Genomic DNA, 24,504 nt, shown 5'->3' on the forward strand with positions numbered 1-24,504 from the left:
TATATTCACAGTCAATTTTAAAACATTTCATCACCCCAATAAGCAACCTCATACCAGTTAGCACTCACTCCTCATATACACCACTGCCCCACTGCAATTTCCAATCGACTTTTGCACATATAGATTTGCCTAATCTGGATATTTCATATAAATGTAACCATTTAATATATGGCTTTTGTGGTTGTTTTTTTCACATAGAATAATGTTTTCAGAATTCACCTATGTTGTAGTATGTATCAGAGCTTTATTCCTTTGTGTTGCTAAGTAATGTTCCATTGTGTGGTTATTCTACATTTTATTTGTCAGTTGGTTGACATTTGGGTTTCTATTTTGTTATTATGAATAAATGCTGCTATGAATATTTGTGTACAGATTTTTGTGTGAACATATGTTTTTATTTCTCTTACATATATCACTAGGAGTTGAGCTGCTGTGTCACATAGTCACTCTGTATCTACCTTTGAGGAAAGACCAGATTGTTTCCAAGCAGCTCCTCCAATTTTACATTCCCACCAGCAATGTATGAGGGTTCAGTTTTTCTACATCCTGGCCAGCATTTGTTATTACCTGTCTTCCTGATAATAGCATCCAAGAGGGTGTGACGTGGACCTGTCTATACTTTTAAACCCCCAAAATATGATCAGTCCTCAATAATAAAAGATCTCTACCCTTTTCTAGCAGCAAGCATATCTCCTCATTAAATACTGAACACACAAAGCAAATTGAAATAAAATAACATAAAAATTCTTACATATCTAGCAGCAGGCATATCTCCTCATTAAATACTGAGCACACAAAACAAATTGAAATAAAATAACATAAAAATTCTTTCCCTTTCCCATATCTTTGTTCTTCAAAATTGATTGGAGAGACTCTCAAGAGAAGTAAGAGAGATTGGATTTTTAAAATTGTACAGCTAGAGCTTATAACATTTAAATGCCCATTATAGTCAGATGTATATTTAGCATCTGACCCCCCCACCCCAAGTCTGCCATACCCACTGATGCCACTCACCATGGCCACTTACACTTTCAGAGTGCCTTATTCAGGAGCCTTTCCCCATCCTTACCTTGGCACAGACCCCATCATTTGCTTTCTCTTGGGAGCTCAGTTTCTATTAGTATTAGTTCACCATATTATTGATTAAGTTGGATTTTGTGGACTCTTGTAAGTGCTTAAGCATTATCTTTTTAACATAGTTCTACAGGAAAATAAATATATTTTCAGGTCACCACCTTAGAACACAGCTTGTTTGCAAGTTTGTCATTATCTGTGTCCATGAGGAAAGTCAAAATAAATTGGAGTTGTTTAACTTGGTTATGCTTCCTATGTCCTGATCAAGTTTAATTTATCTTTAAATAATAATTGTTATAGAGGATTGGATTAAAATCTGATCAATATGAGAATGGTTGATATATTTTTTCTTAAATTTGAACCATGACAGTTAGAGATAATAAAGCATTCCATGTCCCTTTCCCTAAAACTCATGAATTTAGAAGTAAATTAAAGGTCAAGTGTAGAAAGGTTTTAATACCATGTCTACTGATAATCTATACACAGTATAATTTGGGGCTTTTTTTAATCTATAAAAAATCAAAGTTATACCCTCTTTGCACCATTCATTTCATTAGTGTATTAGGATGGCTGTCAATTATACATGGGAGTTAGGTTTATTTTTATTTATTTCTCTAACCATCCCCTTTTTCCCTCTTTCCCCTCTCTCTCTTCTCTCCTTTCCTCCTTCTTTATTTGCGGGCTTATTTCTGAGTATTTGAATAGAAAGAAGCCCAGTTGGCAGTTGCCAGAAGGTATTCCTTAGGATTACTATGTTATTATATCAAAATAATAGCACACATGGGGCATTTGGGTCACACCTGCCTCAAGAGTTCATCAGCTGTGAAGTACTAACGGAGCCGTCCATGCAGGACCAATTGTACTTCCACATCCATGTTGTTTTCTCTACACAGATTGCTGGCTTTACCTCAAGTCCAAAGCTTTAACTTGACCTGAATATTTCCAGTTAACATTCTCTTTGTCAGAGGGGCATGAACTTCTCCCCCCTTAAAGAATGTGTGTGTGTGTGTGTGTGTGTGTATGTGTGTGTGTGTGTGAATTATCATTTTGACACATTCTTTCGATGTTGAATTCTTACAGCTCTCCACACAAGGAGATGCAAGTCAGGTGATTGGGCCTCTTACTGAAGGACAGAGAAGAAATGTGGCAGTAGTGAATTCATTGTATAAGTTGCACCAATCAGTAACAAAGGTAACTTTTATTTTATTAAGTTTTTTTTACTTAGTTTTAAATTCTTCTTCTTGCCTCAAATTTGGACAGTTTACAAATTGTTCTTTAATACTTTGGAAAAGAATACAATGAAAATATGTTGATTATAACATAAACTAAGGAGTTAACTCTTTTAAACAGTCTTTGATTCTGGCCTTCATTGTTTGTATGACTTTTTGTTTGTACATTCAGTTTAAAACACATGAACTGTAGATCCTCAAGTTAATGAAGTTTATTGAGCAAATTATTGGAGGACAAATCATACATATTTCATACTTATTGAAATGTGTAATTTGATATAGTGTGGATGATAGTAAATTATAGCAAAGCTGATGACAGAATAAGAATGCTGAAGCCCTCCAACATGTCAAAAATGTTCTATTAATATCTTTGCGTTAAAAAGTCAGGGAGGAACTGTATTAAAAACTGAATTTTTATGATATAATCACTGATGAATGCTTACAAATAGATAATGTGTATTCATTTTGCTGTTTTTCTACTAGGCATTTAAAAGAAATGGCTGAACCTTAACTTGTTTGCCTCCATATATTATGTCTAAGGTGAACTGTATTGTTAATTACTAAAAAAGCAACACTTCCAAGTCCATCTGTGACTTTGGAGTAGCTTGTGCTTAATTATTCTCTATAGGTCATTTTTGAAATATGTTATAAATAGGAAGATAACAATTTAGAAGACCTGAAGAAAGCTAATGGTTAAATGATGTTCTTGAAAACTTGACTTATAGTATAAGCTTTAATATACTAGATTGTGTTTTAGAATAATTCTAAGTGACTGTTACTCACTTATTTAAAGATTTTAACAAGTCCTTTTATCAATTAGGGGTTTCTAAAAATGTGTATTTTACACACTAAACAAAAGGCATGTTAAAGAGTTATTAACAGGTAAATCTCAGAAATGATGTATTTTCCATTTTCTTTAATCATTACTCCAAAGCACCATAAGCAAGGAAAGATTGTGTTCTATCTAGCCTACTTTAAATGTCTTTATTGATATTTTCAAAATTTTCATGATGTTTGTATTGATTTGTAAAAATTGAAATGCTGACATTTTTATTTTAAAGACTTGTTGGAAATTAGAGTCAGCCTAAAGACATGAGTGAAAGAAATGAGTGAATATGGCTTTATTCTGACCTTTTCCAGTTTAAACTTTATAATTAAAACCTATGTAACATGAATAAAGGAAACCTAGCTCTCAGTATTTATTATTGTTATTTGAAGTATATATTTTCTTTATAGACAAAATTATTTTTCAACCTATCTTAATAAATACTGATTTTTAAAATCATGTATAAGATATTACTATAAAGCAATGATAATATTGTATATATAGTTTGTGGAAACAGCTTTATTATGCTATGATGAAAATTAGTATTTACAGAAATAGACTTAAGCAAAACTATAACTGGATCAAAACCTTGTTCTAGGTTGTTTCCAGTCAGAGCTCATTCCCACCGGCAGCTGAGCAAACTATAATTTCAGCTCTAAAGGTAAAAGAATTTAATCTTTGACTCTATAGATCAAAGTGGTTTTAGGATTATTTGTTTTGCTGAGTGGGAAATGTTACATTTTATAATTCAGAATCCTGTATATATACAAAAGTAGCATGTTTATAATTATCCTAAAGAGAGTAGATAACGAGAGTGTTTATGTTTTCTAGAATTTAAAAATAGACCCTTTTGGTGTCTACAGATTGTGTTCTACTTATGACAGTTATATATATAGAAGCAAGAGTCTTTTTTGTTGTTGTTTATATTTTCTTTTTTATTTTTTATTATACTTTTAAGTTCTAGGGTACATGTGCACAGCATGCAGGTTTGTTACATATGTATACATGTACCATGTTGGTGTGCTGCACCCATTAACTCGTCATTTACATTAGGTATATCTCCTAATGCTATCCCTACCCCCTCCTACACCGTGGAATACTATGCAGCCATAAAAAAGGATGAGTTTATGTCCTTTGTAGGGACATGGTTGCAGATGGAAACCATCATTCTCAGCAAACTATTGCAAGAACAGAAAACCAAACAGCGCATGTTCTCACTTATAGGTGGGAATTGAACAATGAGAACACTTGGACACAGGAAGGGGAACATCACACACTGGGGCCTGTTGTTAGAAGCAAGAGTCTTACATGTATTTATCTAATGGCAGTACAACCCAGTATTATTCCAGTAAAGCAATGGTTCTCCACCAGAATCATTTTATCCCCTAGGTGGCATTTGACAGCATCTGGAGACATTCTGGATTGTCATGACAAGGTGGAGATGCTACTGACATCTAGTGAGTAGAGGCCAAGGATTTTGCTGAACATTTTGCGATGCATAGGACAATGCCCACCCCTCTCTCATAAGAGAATTTTCCAGTCCAAAATGTCAGTAATGCCAAGGTTGAGAAACTCCACTTTAAACTGAGGCATAAAACCAGAATGTATTCTCATTTTTTATATACAAACATAAGTATACCCCCTTTCTATTATTTAGGAAATTTCATAGAAAATAATGGTATGAGATTCAGAGCCATATGTAGTTGACAGTATCTCTTTTAAAAGCAGGCAAATTATTCATTCTTACAACAGTACTAGAGAGGTACATTTTGAAATATTACTACAACCCTTCAAGTTATGTATTTGTATTCCCACTTTATACATCTTAGAAATAATATCTTGCTCAAGGTCATATCGCTGGTAAATGCAGACCTCATTAACTCTAAAGAGTTATGTCTACTACACTTTGCCACCATCATTCCTTTATTTGCTAATATTTATTCAGTACTTGGTAAGTAAGTAACTAAGGCCATATAGCATAGACTCTGGAGCCAAACTACCTGTATATGAATCCCATCTCAGCTATTTAACCAGCTATATGGTTAAATAAGCTCAAATGACCTCAAACAAGTAAATAAGCTCTCTATTGCCTTAGTTTCTGCATCTATAAAATGGTACAATAAACCTACACAAAGGTAATAGATTTCAACTATTATATTGGACTTACATCTCTAAGGGAGAGTTTTAAAATTGAGATGAAAGTCTACAAGTAAACCCTAAGGAGAAACACATATTTAGAGAAAAGAGGAAACAAGGAAAGAACAATCAGAAGAAGGAAGAAAATTAGGAGAATACTGTGTCACAAATCCTAGAGGGGAGGGGAGCTTCTAAAGTCAAATGCTTTAGAATTTACAGGGAATGAGGATTTAACAGGCACCAAAATATAATTAAATTCATGTATGAATGGATTGATTCATTGAGGGTAAGAGACGGAGACAGTCTATTTTCCCCCAATGTATTAAAAGTACACTTGTATGCTTTCTCTATATCCCTTTTTCCCCCAATGTGCTTTAAATATTTTTCCATAATAAAATAATTGTTTTTAGTAAGGTTGGCATACGTATCGTTGATCTTAACATCAGGTCAATACAACAAGCCTTAAAGTCTTATTCTTGGTTCCAGACAGGGAATGGATACTCTTCTATAATTGCATATTTTTTTCTTCTAGCAGTAACTATCAAACACTTTTTGATAACTACCCAAAATAAGTACATTTTACTTTGTGCCCTCATACATAATACATAAGCATTTATAAATATATATACACGTATGTAATTGCATAAAGTGTACTTCTCTACACATTTATGATTGATACAGAAGTTTCACAAAATAATACTTATCCTTATTTTGTGTGTGCATTCTAATATTTTCTATGCTAGTGTATTACTCTTTAAAACATCACGATAGTGACCACTGAATTGATTTTTTTGACCTCTAATGGTCCGACACAACCCATAGTTTCAGAAAGTCCATTCTCTGGATTAAGACAGAGTGCCTTCACTTTGATGATAAAAATCACTTGGAGAGTTAAAAATAGAAATTACTCATGGACTGTATTTCAGTATAGGGTAGTTTCTCTGAATCTTTATTTTTAACAGACAACAAAGATTATTCTTTTAATATTAGTCACTTTAGGCAGGGAGCTGGAGTCAGTGCAGGGAAAACTGCCCTAATCTTGGGCTGTAGCTGTCACTCTAAGGTTTGCTTGCCAGGACCAGTGCTGTGTGTAGCTGGGTCTGTACTTCACTAAGATATACCAATTTTGCCTTTATGAACTGGATAACAGAAGACTAGCAATAAGTACAAGGCCCTCCTGCAGTGACCTCATCAGTTGGAGACTTCACTGCTCATGTTAATACACTCACTGAAAGTTTTAACTTTGCTCTTTAAGTCTTATAAAAAAACTGTTATGACTTATTAAGTGAAAAACAAAACCCCTGACTTAGAATAAAAAGGAATGTTGAAATTTCATACAATTGTTGGAAATTTAATAAATCACTTTGAATTCAAGGTAGAAAGTTATGATGTATAAATGCCTGCAGCCCAAACCAGAAATCTGTTTGATTTTATTTGATAGACAAGATATGAAACGTACTTTTTAACTTACTGAAAAATATATAGACTTATAACAGTCTTTTCTTCTCTACCTTGAGATTTTATCCAAAATTAAATGTTATTTTAGGCTTGAGGTTCATCATTACATATTCTTTTTTTTCATTTATTCAGAAATATTTATTGTCTATCATATGCCAGGTATTAGTGATACACAGTGAAAGTAGCAAATAAAGTCCTTTCCCGTGTAGAGCTTTTATTGTCGTGAGGAGCCCAGTGGTGACAAGTGCTATGATAAAAAATAGAGCACAGTAAAGGATAGAGAATGGGGATGGAAGGAAAGTGCTATTTTATATAGGCTTCTCCAATCAAGAGACATTTTAGCAAAAATCTGAAGGAACTGAAGGAGTGAGCCAAGCAGCCATCTGGGGCAAGTGTTCCAGGAATAGAGACCTGAATTGGACAGGCTTGTAATAGTCACGGAACAGCCAGGAGGCCAGAGTGGCTGGAACAGAGTGAGTGAGAGCAGAGGAGCAGGAGTGAAGTTGGAGAGGGAGCAGAGCAGGGTTGGGGTGGCGAGCAGAACATGCAGTCTCCATCATCACATATTCTAAAAATTGTCTAATATGTCATGAATGGCATAATTAATATTGAGTATACATTTAGAGTTATTTCATTATAACCACCATAGCTATATAAGTACCATTTAAACCCCTTGGCCCAGTAATTCTGATCCATTTTTTTTTGAGATTTGTCTTGTGCAGATAGTGATTACGTTGCCAAATTTATATATGGCAATGCTTCTTTCTCCCTTTTTGTGTGGGTTTGATGTTCTATATAAAGGAATATTCCAGATTGCTGAGGCTCCAATATTTTTGTAATTTTAACTATTTTAGGTAAATCTTTTTAAAATGTATAACATATTTCCCTGCGTTGTAAAGAGCATATGAAATATAATCTAATCTCCTTTCTCAGTTTCCTTGTTAGTTGTTAGTTTCTATCCATCCTTAAAATGAAGGCATTCCCCAAGATGCTCTCTTCTCTTCCTATTTCATATTTTCCCTAAGTGGGAAACCTCACCCAGCAGTACAGTTTTCTCTGTAAACCACCATTTCTTATGCAAATAGAGATTTTTATTTCTTACTTTCTGATCTTTATGCCTGTTTTTCCATGCCTTGTTTCACTGTCCAGGATCTGCAGTACAGTGTTGAATAGAACTGGTGAGAATGGACCTCATTTACTTGTTTCTGACCTGGGGGTAAAGCATTCAGTATTTTACTGTTTTAAGTATAGTATTAGCTGTCGGTTAATGATATAATAATGTTAGCTGTAGGTTTTTGATAGATGACCTTTGTCAGACTAAACAAGTTCCCTTCTATTCTTAGTTTTCTATTTTTTATTATAAATGGTGTTGAGTTTCATTAAATAGCTTTTTCCACATCTATTGAAATAATCATATAGGTCTACTCTTTTATTCTGCTAATGAAGTATATTATAGTAATTTATTTTCAAATATCAAACCAACCTTAGTCATGATGTATTACCCTTTTTATGTATGGCTGGATATTTAATGTATCTTTTTATGTATTCCTGGATACTGGTTTACTTAATTTTTATTAAGGATACTTACATCTATATTCATAAGGAATATTGTCATAAAATTTTCTGTCTTTATTTGGTTTTGGTAGCAAGTTAGTACTGGCTTCACTAAATGAGTTTGAAAGTGTTTCCTCCTCTTCTGTTTCCTAGAAGAGTTTGTGTAGAATTTGTTTTTGTTTTTGTTTTCATTTTTTCCTCAAGTGTTTAGTAGAAGTCACCAGTGAAGCCATCTGGGCCTGTAGTTTTCTCTGTAGAAAGGCTTATAACTACACATTAATTCATTTAATAGAGAAAGGGCTATTTGTGGTATCTATTCTTTTTGAATGAGCTTTGATATTTTGTGACGTTGAAGGTATTTATCTACTCATCTTAGTTATCTAATTTGTCAGAAAAATCTATGTAATACTTACTATCCTTTTGTGGTTTGTTTAAAGACAGGATTCCACTATGCTGCCCAGGCTGGAGTGCAGTGGCTATTCACTGGCACGATTATGGCGTGCTACAGCCTTGAACTCCTGTGCTCAAGGGATCCTTCTGCCTGAGCCTTTGAAGTGGCTGGGACTACAGTCATAAACCAGCGTGCTGAGCTCACTTAACTGTCTTTTTGATGTCTTTGGGACGTATAAGAATAACCTCTTTTTCATTTTTGATATTGTTGATTTGTGTTCTCTTCTGTTTTTTTCTCGATCAATCTAGCTAGGAGTTTAGCAACTGTGTTAATCTTTTCAGTGAAACAGCTTTTAGCTTTATTAGTTTTCTCTGTTTTCTATTTCATAGATTTCTGCTTTTATCTTTTTTTATTTTCTTCTTTTTGTTAGTTTCAATATTTTCTGTTTATCTTTGGATTTATGAGTTTTCTTTGCTATTTTTTAAGATTATTTGAGACTTTACATCAGTAATTTTAGACCACTTTCCCCACAAATAAACATTTAACATTGTAAATTTTCCACTAGCACTGCAATTTTTCTATGAATACTTGTATCTTCATTCAGGTTGAAATATTTTTCTAATTTCCTTTGTGATTTCTTATTTGAGTCATGGATTATTTAGAAATGTGTTTTTAAAATTTCTAATTACTTTTGGGTTCTGCATATATCTTGTTACTGATTTCTAATTTAATTCTGATAACAGAATTAAATGTTGATGATTTTACCTTTTTTTAAGCAAAAGCAAGTCTATTAAGAAAATAAACAAAAGAATGGATACTTCATAGGCAGAGCAGCCAAATGATGATCTTTAATGATTATTTTAAATCATCATTTAAAATCTGATGAGTTTAAATTAAATTTTATCATGTGAGTGTGATGGCAAAGAACACTGCTAATTTTCTTTTGCCAGAAATGTATTTCACTTCATCTTTGAAAGATATTTATACAGAAAATAGAAATACGGGTTTGAGAGTTATTTTTCTCTCAGCACTTAAAATATGTTCCACTGTTTTCTGGCCTCCATGCTTTCTGATAAGAAGTTATTACTTATTAAAATTAATTCCCTTGTATGTAATCTTTTTTTTTTTTTTTTTGGCTAGTTTCAAGATTTTCTGTTTACCTTTGCTTTTCAGCAGTTTATGATGTGCATAGTTCTCACAAAATTATCCTGTTTGTGATCTGCTGATTTTCCTGAATCTGTAAATTCGTGCTTTTCATTATTTTGGGAAGTATGAGGCCTTTTTCCCTCCCAAGTAGTTTTGCTGCCTCATTCTCTCTCTGCCCCATTATTTTTTCTTCTTACAGGACTCCAGTGACCAGTATATTAGATATTTTGCAGTTGTTTCATAGGTTTAATTATTTTTTTAGTGTTTTTTTTTCTTCTCCTCCAGAGAGATTTCTGTTAATTCTATCTTAAGGTTCATTGACTCTTTCCTCTGTCATCTGTATGCATAATTCTTCTACTAAGCCTATCCAGTGAATTTTACAATTTCAGATACTATATTATTTTAGTTTAAAATTACCTTTTTAAAATGTATATCTTCATTCACTCTACTGAGATTTCCTATTATTTTATTTATTGTGAGCATATTTTTCCTTGCCTCATTGAGGTTCTTGCCTGATAATTCTAGAGTCCGGTTCATCTCAGGGTTAGCATCTCTTGATTGTCTTTTCCCTTGAGAATTGATAAAATTTTATATGTCTAGTAATTTTGAATAAATCCTGAACACTGTGAATGTTATGTTGTGTAGAAACAGGATTTTTTTTTCTTTTTTTTTACATTTCTTATAAGCATGTTGGTAATTTTGCTTTAGCAGGCAATTAACTTGGTTATACTCAAACTGTGTACTGTCATACCTTCAGTTGGCCACACCTCAATCAGTTCACTTCTTTAAGCCTCAATTGCAAGCCACATTTAGTTTGCTCTGCACATGCATTGTTAATGAGTTAGCTGAAGACTCGTGCCAAGTTTAAACTTAAAATTAGGCAGTCTTCTCTGGCTCTGTCCTTTTTAAGCTCCCTCTCTCACTCTGCAGCAGCTCTGTACCACTGCTGTGGCCTTATAGTTGTACTCCTTTTTGTAGTCTAATTTATCCAGTTTACTTTCCAACATGGTTTTTTCCTAAATCCAAATCATTAACCACATTTTGTGTATTGCTTAACACCCATCATTGGTTTCCTGGTTCCTTTAGGATAAATTCCTAACTTCTTAGTAGCCTATACAAAGTACACCTCTTGCTGCCTCTGTCTCTTCCAGGCATTTATGCTCCATATGCGCTGAATGTCTTGTGGTTTCCCAAGTGCCTCAGTTTTCCCAAACTCCTATGCCTGGGAATCCAAAACTTTTTGAGTGTCAACATGACGCTCAAAGGAAGGTGCTCACTGGACCTTTTCAGATTTTGGATTTTGGGTTACTCGACCTGCATAACTTTTTAACTATTCTCACTAGACTCTGAGCTCCTGTATGGAGGGCAAACTATATGTACACACACACACACACACACACACACACACATATACAATCCTGTACATTGTATATTTATTTTTACCAGAGATTAAGGGTTATAGATTAGGAATTTAATGATTAAGGGTCCTATATTTTACCTTTCCTCATTGATTTTGATCATTTGTATGAGCCAGAACTGTCTATCTTCATTATATTTAATTATCTTTGAAGTGTATATAATATATTTACATTTTTGATTTTATGTGTTTTGAGCCTCGGTCATTATTTTCACACTAAAAAGCCATAACTAAGACCTAGGATTTTACTTCAAGTAACTGATGATTTATACCTCCCTGTTGAACAGTTTCCCAACCATGGCACTATCAACATTTTGAGCTGGGTAAATCTTTGTTATAGGGGCTGTTCTGTATTCCGTAAGATGTTTAGCAGTATCTTTGTTCTTTACCTACCAGATGCTAGTAACAAATTTGTACCCCCATCCCCAACTGTGACAATAAAAAATGTCTTTAAGCAATACCAAATATTTCCTGGGGAGCAAAATTGCCCACAGTTGAGAGTCACTGCTGTAGAACTCTCAACAGAAACCTAATTCATGAAATGCCCAACTGTTGTGCCTATTAGAAACATTGTACTGGAACCTACTTAAAGGGTAGAAGGTGGGAACAGGGGAAGGAGCAGAAGAAAATAACTATTGGGTACCAGGCTTAGTGCCTGGGTGATGAAATAATCTGTACAACAAATCCCCATGACACAGCAAACCCCTATATAATAAATCTGCACATGTACCCTTGAACCTAATAGTTTAAAAAAAAGAATCAATGTCTATTTATTATATTCTCTCTGGTTAAAAGCGTATGATGTTGTTCCAATTCTTAAATAATTACTTTTGGTCTTGCGTAACTCTTTTGCGAAACTTAAATGTGTTTGTTTAACCTTTACCTCATTAGTGGTACTACTACTTGCGTCTGCGTTCCTTTCTCCCTGGGCTTATTTAACTACTGAACCTTCTGGAAAAAATAAGAAGAGTGGGCTGGGCACGGTGGCTCAAGCCTGTAATCCCAGCACTTTGGGAGGCCGAGACGGGCGGATCACGAGGTCAGGAGATCGAGACCATCCTGGCTAACACGGTGAAACGCCGTCTCTACTAAAAAAAAAAATACAAAAAACTAGCCGGGCGTGGTGGCGGACGCCTGTAGTCCCAGCTACTCTGGAGGCTGAGGCAGGAGAATGGCGTGAACCCGGGAGGCGGAGCTTGCAGTGAGCTGAGATCCGGCCACTGCACTCCAGCCTGGGTGACAGAGCGAGACTCCGTCTCAAAAAAAAAAAAAATAAGAAGAGTGGGGATGATGAAATTTTTTAGTGCCGTGTTCCACATATTTTAAGCTTTAAAAATCATTACTGACAGTGGTTAGGGAGAGGAACAGACTTCTGTTAACTTAGTCTGCATTTGATATAATATGAAAACTGTTAGTCACGGTGTTACTCACATCTCAAATTTCTTTGGGTTGTTTTCTTTAATTTTGCCTCTTCTTTTTCTTTTTCTTTTTCTTTTTTATGTTCTTCAGGCTATTCATACTCTTATGGAAAATGCTGTGCAACCCTTACTCACTTCTGTGGGAGATGCTATAGAGGCCATAATCATCACCATGCATCAAGAAGACTTTTCTGGGTAATTACTTTTAACCAAATTTTTACTAACTTTTACTGCCTTTGTTTTGTATTCCCACCTCTATGCTTACTCCCTAAGCTGCGGCCCTGCCATCCAAGGCCTTGTTCCTTTTGTGATGGCATTAGCTTTCAGCCCTCTTCATTACCCATTGTGAGCGCCATTCACAGATTAAAATTTTTCTGTTCTCATTTTCATCACTTCTCTTTTTAAAAATTTTTTCTTTATGAATAGTATCACATTACATGTACATACATTTCTGTCTTATTGAAACATAAAATGAGTCTGTGGGACTCAGCCTGGTACTTCAGGACTTTTGGTAGTTTGTACCCTCTTCCCTTTCCAAGCTTGTCCTTTTCCTTACTTCTCACAAATACCCTCTACTTCAGTCCTTTTGTTACCCCTTGGCATAGGCATGGTATTCCTTGTATAAAATGCCCTGCCTCTGCCACTGTGCTTATCCAAATCCTGCTTTGGCTCTGGGCAAGCTCTGACTCAGCCTCTTCCAAGATTAATTTTTCTTCCTCGGAGGTTATGTGGCAATCTAATCTGATCACATCACACCTAGCCACAAATACTACAGTGTTATTCCAAACTTGTTTCATATGTGTCTTGCTCATGCATGTCATAGGTATCCTGAGAATAATAATCATAGTTCCTAACCCAGTGTTTACAGAAATCTTTTAAAATGGAGTAAAATGGTTTTGGTTCAGTGTATTAGAAAACTGTGGAGCATTTAGGATAGTTATTTGCAAATGTTTGCTGTGATTTTTAAAAACCTTAATCACACTACAGCTAAACACTCAAATATTAATATGTAGATATATATTTTATAGTCCCAAGTCCATAGTGACTATTTTTGAACAGTCCTATTTCTCTTTACATTCTTGTTGTTTTAAAGAATATCTGTTTTATGAAATTTCCATCTACTAGTTTAGCTATTTATAGAAAAATATTATTTCACTGTCTTCTACTTTTTCAAATTATTCATTATTTCATTTACAAAGTTTCTTTTTTTTTTTTTAACTTTTATATTAGGTTTGGGGGCACATGTGAAGGTTTGTTATACAGGTAAACGCATGTCATGGGTATTTGTTGTACATATTATTTCATCACCCAGGTGTTAAGCCCAGTACCCTGTCATTATTGTTTCTGCTCCTCTCCCTCCCACCCTCCCCCATCAGGTAGACCCCAGTGTCTGTTGTTTCCTTCTTTGTATTCATAAGTTCTCATTATTTAGCTCCCACTTATAAGTGAGAACATGTGGTATTTGGTTTTCTGTTCCTGCAATAGGTTGCTGAGAATAATAGCCTATAGCTCCACCCATGTTCCCGCAAAAAACATGATCTTGTTATTTTTATGGCTGCATAGTATTCTATGATGTATATGTTCCACATTTTCTTTATCCATTATGTCATTGATGGGCATTTAGGTTGATTCCGTGTCTTTGCTATTGTGAATAGTGCTGCAGTGAACATTCGCATGCATAGGTTTTTATGGTAGAATGATTTATATTCCTCTGGATATATACCCAGTAATGGGATTGCTGGGTCAAATGATAGTTCTGCTTTTAGCCCTTTGTGGAATCACCATACTGCTTTCCACAATGGTTGAACTAATTTACACTCCCACCAACAGTGTATAAGTGTTCCCTTTTCTCTGCAACCTCGCCAGCATCTGTTATTTTTTTGCCTTTTTAATGATAACCATTCTGACTGGTGTGAAATGGTATCTCATTGCGGTTTTGATTTTTTTCTTTTTTTTTTTTTGAGTCGGAGTCTCGCTCTGTCACCCAGGCTGGAGTGCAGTGGTGGGATCTCTACTCACTGCAAGCTCCGCCTCCCGGGTTCACACCATTCTCCCGACTCAGCCTCCCCAGTAGCTGGGACTACAGGCGCCCGCCACCACACCCGGCTAATTTTTGTGTTTTTAGTAGAGACAGAGTTTCACCTTGTTAGCCAGGATGATCTCGATCTCCTGACCTCGTGATCCACCCGCCTCGGCCTCCCAAAGTGCTGGGATTACAGGCGTGAGCCACCATGCCTGGCCTTGATTTGCATTTCTCTAATGATCAGTGGTGTTGAGTATTTTTTCATGTGATTGCTGGCTGCATGTATGTCTTCTTTTGAGAAGTGTCTGTTCATGTCTTTTGCACACTTTTTAATGGGGTTGTTTTGTGAATTTGTTTAAGTTCCTTATGGATTCTGGATCTTAGACCTTTGTCAGATGCATAGTTTGCAAATATTTTCTTCCATTCTCTAGGTTGTCTGTTTACTCTGTTGATAATTTCTTTTGCTGTGCAGAAGCTCTTAGGTTTAATTAGATCCCACTTAGCAATTTTGGCTTTTATTGCAATTGCTTCTGGAGTCTTTGTCATGAAATCTTTGCCTATTCCTTTGTCCAGGATAGTATTGCCTACGTTGTCTTCCAGGGTTTTTCTAGTTTGGGGTTTTACATGTAAGTCTTTAATCCATCTTGAGTTGATTTTTGTGTACGGTGTAAGGAAGGGGTCCAGTTTCAATCTTCTGTGTATGACTAGCCAGTTAGCCCAGCACCATTTCTTGAATAGGGAAACTTTTCCCCACTGTTTGCTTTTGTCAGCATTATTGAAGAGCAGATGATCACAGATGTGCAACCTTATTTCTGGGCTTTCTATTCTGTTCCATTGGTCTGTGTGCCTGTTTTTGTACCATTACCATGCTGTTTTGGTTATGGTAGCCTTGTAGTATAGTTTGAAGTCAGGTAACGTGATGTCTCCAGCTTTGTTCCTTTTGCTTAGGATTGCCTTGGCTATTCAGGCTCTTTTTTGGTCCCATATGAATTTTAAAATAGCTTGGTTTTAGTTCTGTGAAGAATGTCATTGGTAGTTTGATAGGAATAGCACTGAATCTGAAGATTGCTTCGGGCAGTATAGCCATTATAATGATACTGATTCTTCCTATCCATGAGCATGGGATGTTCTTCCCTTTGTTTGTGTCTTCTCTGATTTCTTTGAGCAGTGTTTTGTAGTTCTTATCGTAGAGATCTTTCACCTCCCTGGTTACATGTATTCCTAGATGTTTTATTCCTTTATTGGCAATTATGAATGGGATTGCCTTTCTGATTTGGCTTTCAGTTTGGCTGTTGGTGGTGCATAGGAATGCTAGTGATTTTCGTACATTGATTTTGTATCCTGAAACTTTGCTGAAGTGTATCAGCTGAAGGAGCTTTTGGGCCAAGACTATGGGGTTTTCTAGATATAGAATCATGTCATCTGCAAACAGAGATAGCTTAACTTCTTCTCTTCCTATTTAGATGTTCTTTATTTCTTCCTCTTGCCTAGTTGCTGTGGCTAGGACCTCCAATACTGTGTTGAATAGAAGTGGTGAGAGAGGGCACACTTGTTTTGTGCCGGTTTTCAAGGAATGCGTCCAGTTTTGGCCCACAGTTGGCTGTGGATTTGTCATGGATGGCTCTTACTATTTTGAGGTATGTTCCTTTGATACCTAATTTATTGAGAATTTTTAACATGAGAAAGTGTTAAATTTTATCAGAAGCCTTTTCTGGGTCTTTTGAGATAATCATGTGGTTTCTGCCTTTAGCTCTGTTTTTGTGATGAATCACATTTATTGATTTGCATATGTTGAACCAGTCTTGTGTCCCGGGGATGCAGCCTACTTGATTGGCCTGAAGTTTTCTTTTTTTGTTGTGTCTCTGCCAAGTTTGGGTATCAAGATGATGCTGGCCTCATAGAATGAGGGTTGGGGAGGAGTCCCTCTTCCTCAATTTTGTGGAATAGTTTCTGTAGGAATGGTACCAGCTCTTTGTACATATGGTAAAATTCGACTGTGAATCCATCAGACCTCAGACTTTTTTTAGTTAGTCAGCGATTCATTACTGATTCAATCTCGGAACTCATTACTAGTCTGTTCAGGGAATCAGTTTCTTCCTAGCTCAGTCTTGGGAGGGTGTATGCGTCCAGGAATGTATCCATCTCTTCTAGGTTTTCAACTTTTTGTGTATAGAGGTGTTCATAGTAGTTTCTATTTTTTTTTTCTATTTTTTTTTTTTCCTGTAGAGTCAGTAGTAACATTTTCTTCTTCGTTTCTAGTTGTGTTTATTTGATCTTCTCCCTTTTCTTCTTTATTAGTCTAGCTAGTGGCCTATTTTATTAATTTTTTTACAAAAAATCCACTCCTGGATTCATTGATCTTCTGAATGGTTTTCATGTCTCTGTTTTCCTCAGTTCAGCTCTGATTTCTGTTACGTCTCATCTTCTGCTAACTTTGTGGTTGATTTGTTCATGCTTTTCTAATTCTTTAAGTTGTAAAGTTAGGTTGTTAATTTGAGATTTTTTGGCTTTTTGATGTCAGCATTTAGTGCTATGAATTTCCCTCTTAACACTGCCTTAGCTGTGTCACAGAGATTGTGATATGTTGTATCATTGTTCTCGTTATTTTCAAAGAACTGTTTTTTTTTTTTTTTTTTTTGAGGTGGAGTCTTGCTGTGTCACCCAGGCTGGAGTGCAGTGGCGTGATCTTGGCTGACTGCTGCCTCCACCTCCTGGGTTCAAGCGATTCTCCTGCCTCAGCCTCCTGAGTAGCTGGGATTACAGGCTCACACTACCCCTACGCCCAGCTAATCTTTGTATTTTTTTTAGTAGAGACAGGGTTTCACCATGTTGGCCAGGCTGGTCTCCAACTCCTAACCTCAAGTGATCTACGTGCCTCAGCCTCCCTAAGTGCTGGGATTACAGGCATGAGCCATCACGCCCAGCCCAAAGAACTTCTTGACTTCTGCCTAAATTTCATGTATGTACCCAAAAGTCATTCAGGAGCAAATTGTTTAATTTCCATGTAATTGCATGGTTTTGAGCGATTTTCGGTCTTCTGTTTTTATGGTACTGTGGTCTGAGAGTGTGTTTGGTATGATTGTGGTTCTTTTACATTTGTTGAAGATTGTTTTATGTCCAGTTATGAGGTCAATATTAGTGGTTGTGGCCAAAGGTCGTTTGCTTGTCTCCTGGGGGCTCCACCCCAGACAGATGCATGTTAGCAATCACTCAGAGCAATCAGCGGAGGTGGGGAGGGTCTAAGCTGTGGGCCTAGCAGGGAGGGTCTGTGCTGTGGGCCCAAGCCAGGGGTTCCCTTGGTGACAAGCAGTGGGGTGAGGGGCAGGGAGACCTGTGGGAGACAGACTGGCTTCCTCTTCTTGGGTTGACTGCAGCTTGTTGGAGGTGTGGATAAGGTGCTTAGGATCTTTGCTCTTTCATTAATCCAAGGGTGACAAGGGCAGTTCCACTGCAGGGGCAGTGGCAAAGAGGCTCTCAGCTGCCGCTGGAGGCTCTGTGCTTGGAGTTGCCGAGTTGCCTCTGGCTTGATAGCTGTGGCTGGGGATGGCTAGAGGCCCAGGCCTGCCTGGTGAAGAGATATTGGAACAGGTACCCATGTAACAGTCTGGCCACTTTTCCGTAGGGCTGCTGCAGTATGCTTGGGGCCCACTCCAGTCCCTAGTAGACTCGCATTTTCCAGTGTTTGGAGTTATCACCGGTGAAAGCACTTCTCTAGGCAGTGGGGTTTCCCCTGGCTCTGTATTGCTCCCAGGTGGGCTGTTGTCCTGTTTTGCTTTTCTTCATTCTCTGTCGGTCAGGTTGTTTCCTTGATTGGTCCCTATCCGACTAGGTTTCTGGATGTTTCAGTTGAAGGTGTTGTATTTACTCACCTCTTCTGTTCCCCTCCATGAGAGCCACGTACACTAGCTGCTTCTAATCGGCCATATTGGCTTCTCCCACATGGGAAATACGGGAAATGTCAAAAGATCAATCTAGGCTGGGCACAGTGGCTTATGCCTGTAATTCCAGCCCTTTGGGAGGCTGAGGTGGGCAGACTGCTTGAGCTCAGGAGTTGGGGACCAGCCTAGGCAACATGGTGAAACCCTGTCTCTACAAAAAATACAAAAATGAGCTGGATGTGGTGGTGTGCATCCGTAGTTCCAGCTATTTGGGGAGCTAAGGCAAGGGGATGGTTTCAGCCTGAAGGAATTGAGGCTGCAGTGAGCTGTGATCGTGCTATTGCACTCCAGCCTAAATGACAATGTGAGACCCTTTCTCAGAAAAGGAAAGACCAGTCTCTATTTTTAAAAATATGTGAAGCACAGAACAGTAAAGTGAATTCTACCAAAAAAATACTGTATTTGGAACTCACTATGACATAGGACTATATAACTTCTGATTACCAATATTTAAGAGGAAATGGTTTTTGTTCAAAAGTGATCTGAACTGTCCCAGTTAGATCAATCATGAATGCCTCTCAGAAGGGAACCAAAACAAGCTGATTTTTGAAGGCTTATTCTATAATAACAGTGGTCACATACTTTTAATGTAATTGGTGAGCTGCAACTAGTGCCTATAGATAACACATTAGACATTAATAGCTGAAAGTTAGTTCCCAGATAGGTATGTTTTTACTAACTTGCTTAAATACTAGTGAGCCAAACTGTTTCTTCAACTGATAGGTTGCCATGAGTATGAAGCATTATTTTAAGGTGCCTAACATTGTCCTTGTTTTTTTTTCCCAGTTGCTTTGGTGACTTCATTTTGGCTCAGTGTATACAACAGTCAATTGAGATTCATGTATACAGCAGTCAGTTGAGATTCCAGTGAAAATTATTCTCCATCTATAGCAGTACAGGCGTATGGAGCACTGCTGCTTTTATTTAAATTATTGCCCCCATGGCAATAATTTTCCTACTTTGTAGAATCTTGTGATTAGTAATTCTGTAATGTCATGTTGTTTCATATGTAAATGGCTTATGTGAAATATGCGGTGGAGTTGGATTAGTCAAGAAGCAGGAATTGCCTTTATTTTAGGGCCAGCTCCCAGGGATAAAAAACAATAGTGAAAACCTGACCCTTCAAGCCCTCCATACCTATTCCTATGTAAAAGCAATAAATAAAGTTTACCTTCAAGTCCAACTTATATGTAGTAGGGTTACAGACTCCCCTGCTATTTAAAGAGTAATTATGGGCTGGGCATGGTGGCTCACGACTATAATCCCAGCACTTTCAGAGGCGGAGGCAGGCAGATCACTTGAAGTCAGGAGTTCGAGACCAGCCTGGCCAACATGATGAAACCCCATCTCTACTAAAAATACAAAAATTAGCCCGGTGTGGTGGCAGGCAGCTGTAATCCAAGCTACTCAGGAGACTGAGCCAGGAGAATCGCTTGAACCCTGGAGGCGGAGGTTGCAGTGAGCTGAGATCGAGCCGCTGCATTCCATCTAGCCTGAGCGACAAAGTGAGATCCTGTCTCAAATAAATTAAATAAATAATTAAGTAAGTAAAGGGTAATCATCAACATGGTTTCTTGGTATTTGAAATTCATTTAAAAAGACTGATGTGTTTCTTTCCAGATTAAAGTTTAAAATGTAAATGTCTGATTGACATAGAACATTGATTAAAATTGTTGCAGTCAATGTAAAGTGACTCATATCTGATTTCAGTTTTGAGTAGGGAAGAGAAGGCAGTGAAAGAAGAACTCTACATCATTGAAGTGATAGATGAGCCCCTTTGTGGAAGGGAGAGCACTCACACAAAAGATTAATGGCATGAAGATTACCATTCACTTCTCAGTTATGCATATGTTTAATTATTCTATTTATATATATTTGGCCACAAACCAAGTCTGAACAAATTAAAGAGAGCTGAAATTAAATATCTTTTCTAATCACAATGGTTTGAAACTAGACATCATTAATAGGAGAAATCTTGGAAATTTCGCAAATATGTGAAACTTAACCAACATGGTCCTGAACAACCAATGGATCAAAGGAGAAATCAAAAATATCTTGGGACAAATGAAAATGGAAACAAAATGCATTTTGTTTAAACAAGGAAGTAAAAGATCTATACAATGAAAACTATAAAACATTAATAAAACATTAATGAAAGAAACAAAGACACAAATAAATGGAAAGATATTCCGTGTTCATGAATTGAAAGAATATCATTAAAAGGTCCACACTACCCAAACCAGCCTTCAGATTTAATGCAATCTCTACCAAAATTCCAATGTCATTTTTCACAGAAATAGAAAAAAAAATCCTAAAATTCATATGGAACTACCAAAATCTCTGAATAGCCAAGGCAATCTTGAGCAAAAATAAAGCTAGAGGTATCACACTACCTAATTTTAAACTATATTACAGAGCTACATGATGATTAAAATGGCATGGTGCACTGGCATTGACCAATGAAACAGAACAGAGAGCCCAGAAATGAGCTCACACATTTACAGTCAGTTGATTTTCGACAGAGATGCCAGGAACACATAGTGGAATAAGGACAGTTCCTTCAATAAATATGTATTAGTAAAACTGGATATCCACATGCAGAGAATGAAATTGGACCTTTATCTCACACCATATGTGAAAATCAAATTAAAATAGATTTAAAACTTAAATGTAACACCTGAAACTAAAACAAATTAAAGAAAACAGGAAAATCTGAGGAATAACTTTTTTGGATTTCATCCCAAGAGCTCAGACTACAAAGCAAAAATAGACAAATGTGATTACATTTATCTAAAAAGCTTCTGAACAGCAAAGAAAACAAGAGTGGAGTGACAACCTCTGGATTGGGGAAAATATTTACAAGCCATACGTCTGATACGGGGATTAACATCCAAAATATATAAGGAACTCAAATCAATAACAAGAAAACAACCTGATTTAAACATAGGCAAAGGACCTGAATAGACATTTCTCAAAAGAAGACATACAAATGACCAACAGATATGTGAAAAAATATTCAACATCACTATACGTCAGGGGAATGCAAATTAAAACCACAATGAGATTTCACCTCACACCTGTCAGAATGACTTATCAAAAAGATGAAATATACCGAGTGTGAAAGACGATGTACAGAAAAGGGAACCCTTGTATACTGTGGTTGGAATGTAAATTAGACAGCCATTATGGAAAACTGTATGGATGTTTCTCAAAAACCTAAAAATAGAACTACCACATGATCCAGCAGTCCCACTTCTGGGTACATAACCTAAGAACTTGAAATCAGTATGTCAAAAAGATATATGCACTTCCATGTTCGTTGCAGCATTACTTACAAAAATAGCCAAGTTATGGAATCAATCTAAATGTCCACCAACATTTAGACTGGCAGATGGATAAGGAAAAGATGGTACACATACACAATGGAATACCATCCAGCCTTCAGAAAGACAGGAATTCTGTTAATTGCAACAACATAGATGAACCTAGAGAACATTATGCTAAGTGAAGTAAGCCAGACACAGAAAGACAAATACCACATGACCTCACATATCTGTTGTCTAAAACAATCGAACACATAGAAACAGAGTAGAATGGTAGTTAGCAGCAGCTACGGGGTGGAGGGAATAGAGAGATGTTGGTCAAAGGGTACAAAGTTGCAGTTAGGAGAAATAAATGATGAGTATTTAAGGTGATGGGTCTGCTGATTACCTTGATTCAGTCATTCCACACTTTACATAAAACATTACTGTGTATCCCCTTATTACATATTGTTGTAATTCATCAAAAGTAAACATTAAAAAATGAAACAGATTGGCACCATTTTCGGGGAGGGAGAGTTCCTTTTATTTGTTTGTTTTTGCAGCCTGGCCTTGTGGAGTGACAAACCTAGAGTAAAGCTAGCTATGCAGTTGTCTGAATCTGGCAAAACCAAACTCCACACGAAGATGGCCATCATTTACTAAGGCTCCCCTGTACCCAAGCGCCACTCCACCATGTGATGATACTGCAAACAAAAATGTTCCACCATGCACCCTTTGGCAGCCTTTCTGTTGTTGGCACAGTCTTATACCTGTATGCAATCCCTTCCTGCTGGAACACAGGCCTGCTTTTTCTATCTCTATCTGCTTCTGGAAGTGACGGACCTCTGGTTAGCATCCTATTTATAGCAACCACTGCTGTATTTGAAGATAATTAAGTTCAACTCATTCTCTTGCTCTAAGCATTTTAGTCATATCTGTTGTTCTTCTATACACTATCACCAATATCTCTACGTCATTCTCAGAATATGGAAACACTTAACTTGCTTTTTGAAAAAGATTCAGCATGATGTAGCCAGTGATCTCATTTATTAGAAAATATCAGGTGTTAGCTAGTTTTGGCATATCTCTTTCCTATAAATATTTCACATTCCTTTAATATATTCTTTAAAGAGCAATTATAAACATTTATAAATTATAAATAGTATTTCGTGGAGCATCAGCTGGTATCATTTGTTGATCCAAATTAAAGTCTTTCCAAACCTCATCATCTGGAGGAAAAATTGCATACCATGTGTACTGTTACATAACCATTTCCACAGTCAGAATTCTGTTGGACTGATCTGATTAAATAGCACAAGAGCAGAGAGATCTTTGCCAAGAATTTGTATAGGAAAAGCAGCATTTTCTGCCATTGCAAAGTATAAAATGCTATTTCAGGATCCATTATTGATGCATTCATTTACCAGGCAAAACATGTGAGTGGATGGAGAGTTGAGAGACTGGGAGGGACCTTGAGAGGCCAGAGAGTAGAACTTGTATGATTCATCTAAGACAGATGGTTGTCTATTTCATTCTCAATAATCTTTAGGTAAATGGATTCTAAAATTCCTTCAGTAATCCTCCTGGCATCTAAATCACTTTTTAAAATGTAATTTTTAAACATTGTTTTCTGCTAACACTTATCAAAAAATAATGTCTTTTATACCATTAAAGGGAAAAATTACAAAGGATTGAAATAGCAGCATTGGTGGGGAGAGGGGTACAAAATCAAAGAGTGTAATTTAGTGCATCGGTGTTGAAAAGGGCTGCTTTTTCTTTTACAGGTCATTATCCAGCTCAGGAAAACCTGATGTTCCTTGTTCTCTGTACATGAAGGAGCTACAAGGCTTCATTGCCAGAGTTATGAGTGACTATTTTAAACACTTCGAATGCTTGGATTTTGTCTTTGACAACACCGAGGCTATTGCCCAAAGAGCAATTGAACTTTTTATCCGCCATGCCAGTCTCATAAGACCTCTTGGTGAAGGTGGGAAAATGCGACTTGCTGCTGATTTTGCACAGGTACATTGATGAATTACTACAAAAGAAAAAATATTTTGGCCTATTATCCGTTAAATGAATTAATTATCTATTAAATGAAATATTAACATTTCATTTAATGAATGAATTAAATGAAATTTAATACCTATTAAATGAAAAACTGTTTTCATCAGTGTTTTTAAAGAGTTGCAGCACAAAGAAAAGTAAGCCCACTTAAGCATAAATGGTTAAAAAAAAAAAAAGGAGAAGTTTAAAGATACTTTTATACCAGGTATATTTTTCTTTGTATTTAACAAAATAATTATCCCTCTCTTTGGTGTTTCAAGGTTAAGGTGAAATAACTCATTCCACAGGAAAGCAGCACTTCCCATTTTTACTTAATATGGGATTTTCTCACTATTTTACTGTCACAATAGGTCAAATCTTGCTGGCCAATAATGTAGGCAATGAAATCATATTTCAAACGGTGAAAAGAGACCGCTTGTTGCCCTGTCACTGTTCCAAGGCAGTTTTCCCATTCATTTAAATGCACAGTAGGCCAGGTAGACAGAGTCTGATTATTTGTTCTCTCTCTATCAGGTAGAGTACAGT

At 36.5% G+C, this 24,504-nt stretch overlaps 1 protein-coding gene across 1 annotated transcript in view; it reads left to right on the plus strand.

Annotated features, from left to right (window-relative positions):
* The window catches only part of LOC105475313 (component of oligomeric golgi complex 5), a 372,025-nt gene that overhangs the window by 313,727 nt on the left and 33,794 nt on the right, over positions 1–24,504 (plus strand). The window contains exons 15-18 of the mRNA XM_011730439.3: positions 2,155–2,265; positions 3,728–3,790; positions 12,741–12,844; positions 23,697–23,934. Coding sequence (XP_011728741.2) covers positions 2,155–2,265; positions 3,728–3,790; positions 12,741–12,844; positions 23,697–23,934 — 516 coding nt within the window. The remainder of the gene's footprint in view (positions 1–2,154; positions 2,266–3,727; positions 3,791–12,740; positions 12,845–23,696; positions 23,935–24,504) is intronic.

Source organism: Macaca nemestrina, chromosome 4, assembly GCF_043159975.1.
Source record: "Macaca nemestrina isolate mMacNem1 chromosome 4, mMacNem.hap1, whole genome shotgun sequence".
Lineage (NCBI taxonomy): Eukaryota > Metazoa > Chordata > Mammalia > Primates > Cercopithecidae > Macaca > Macaca nemestrina.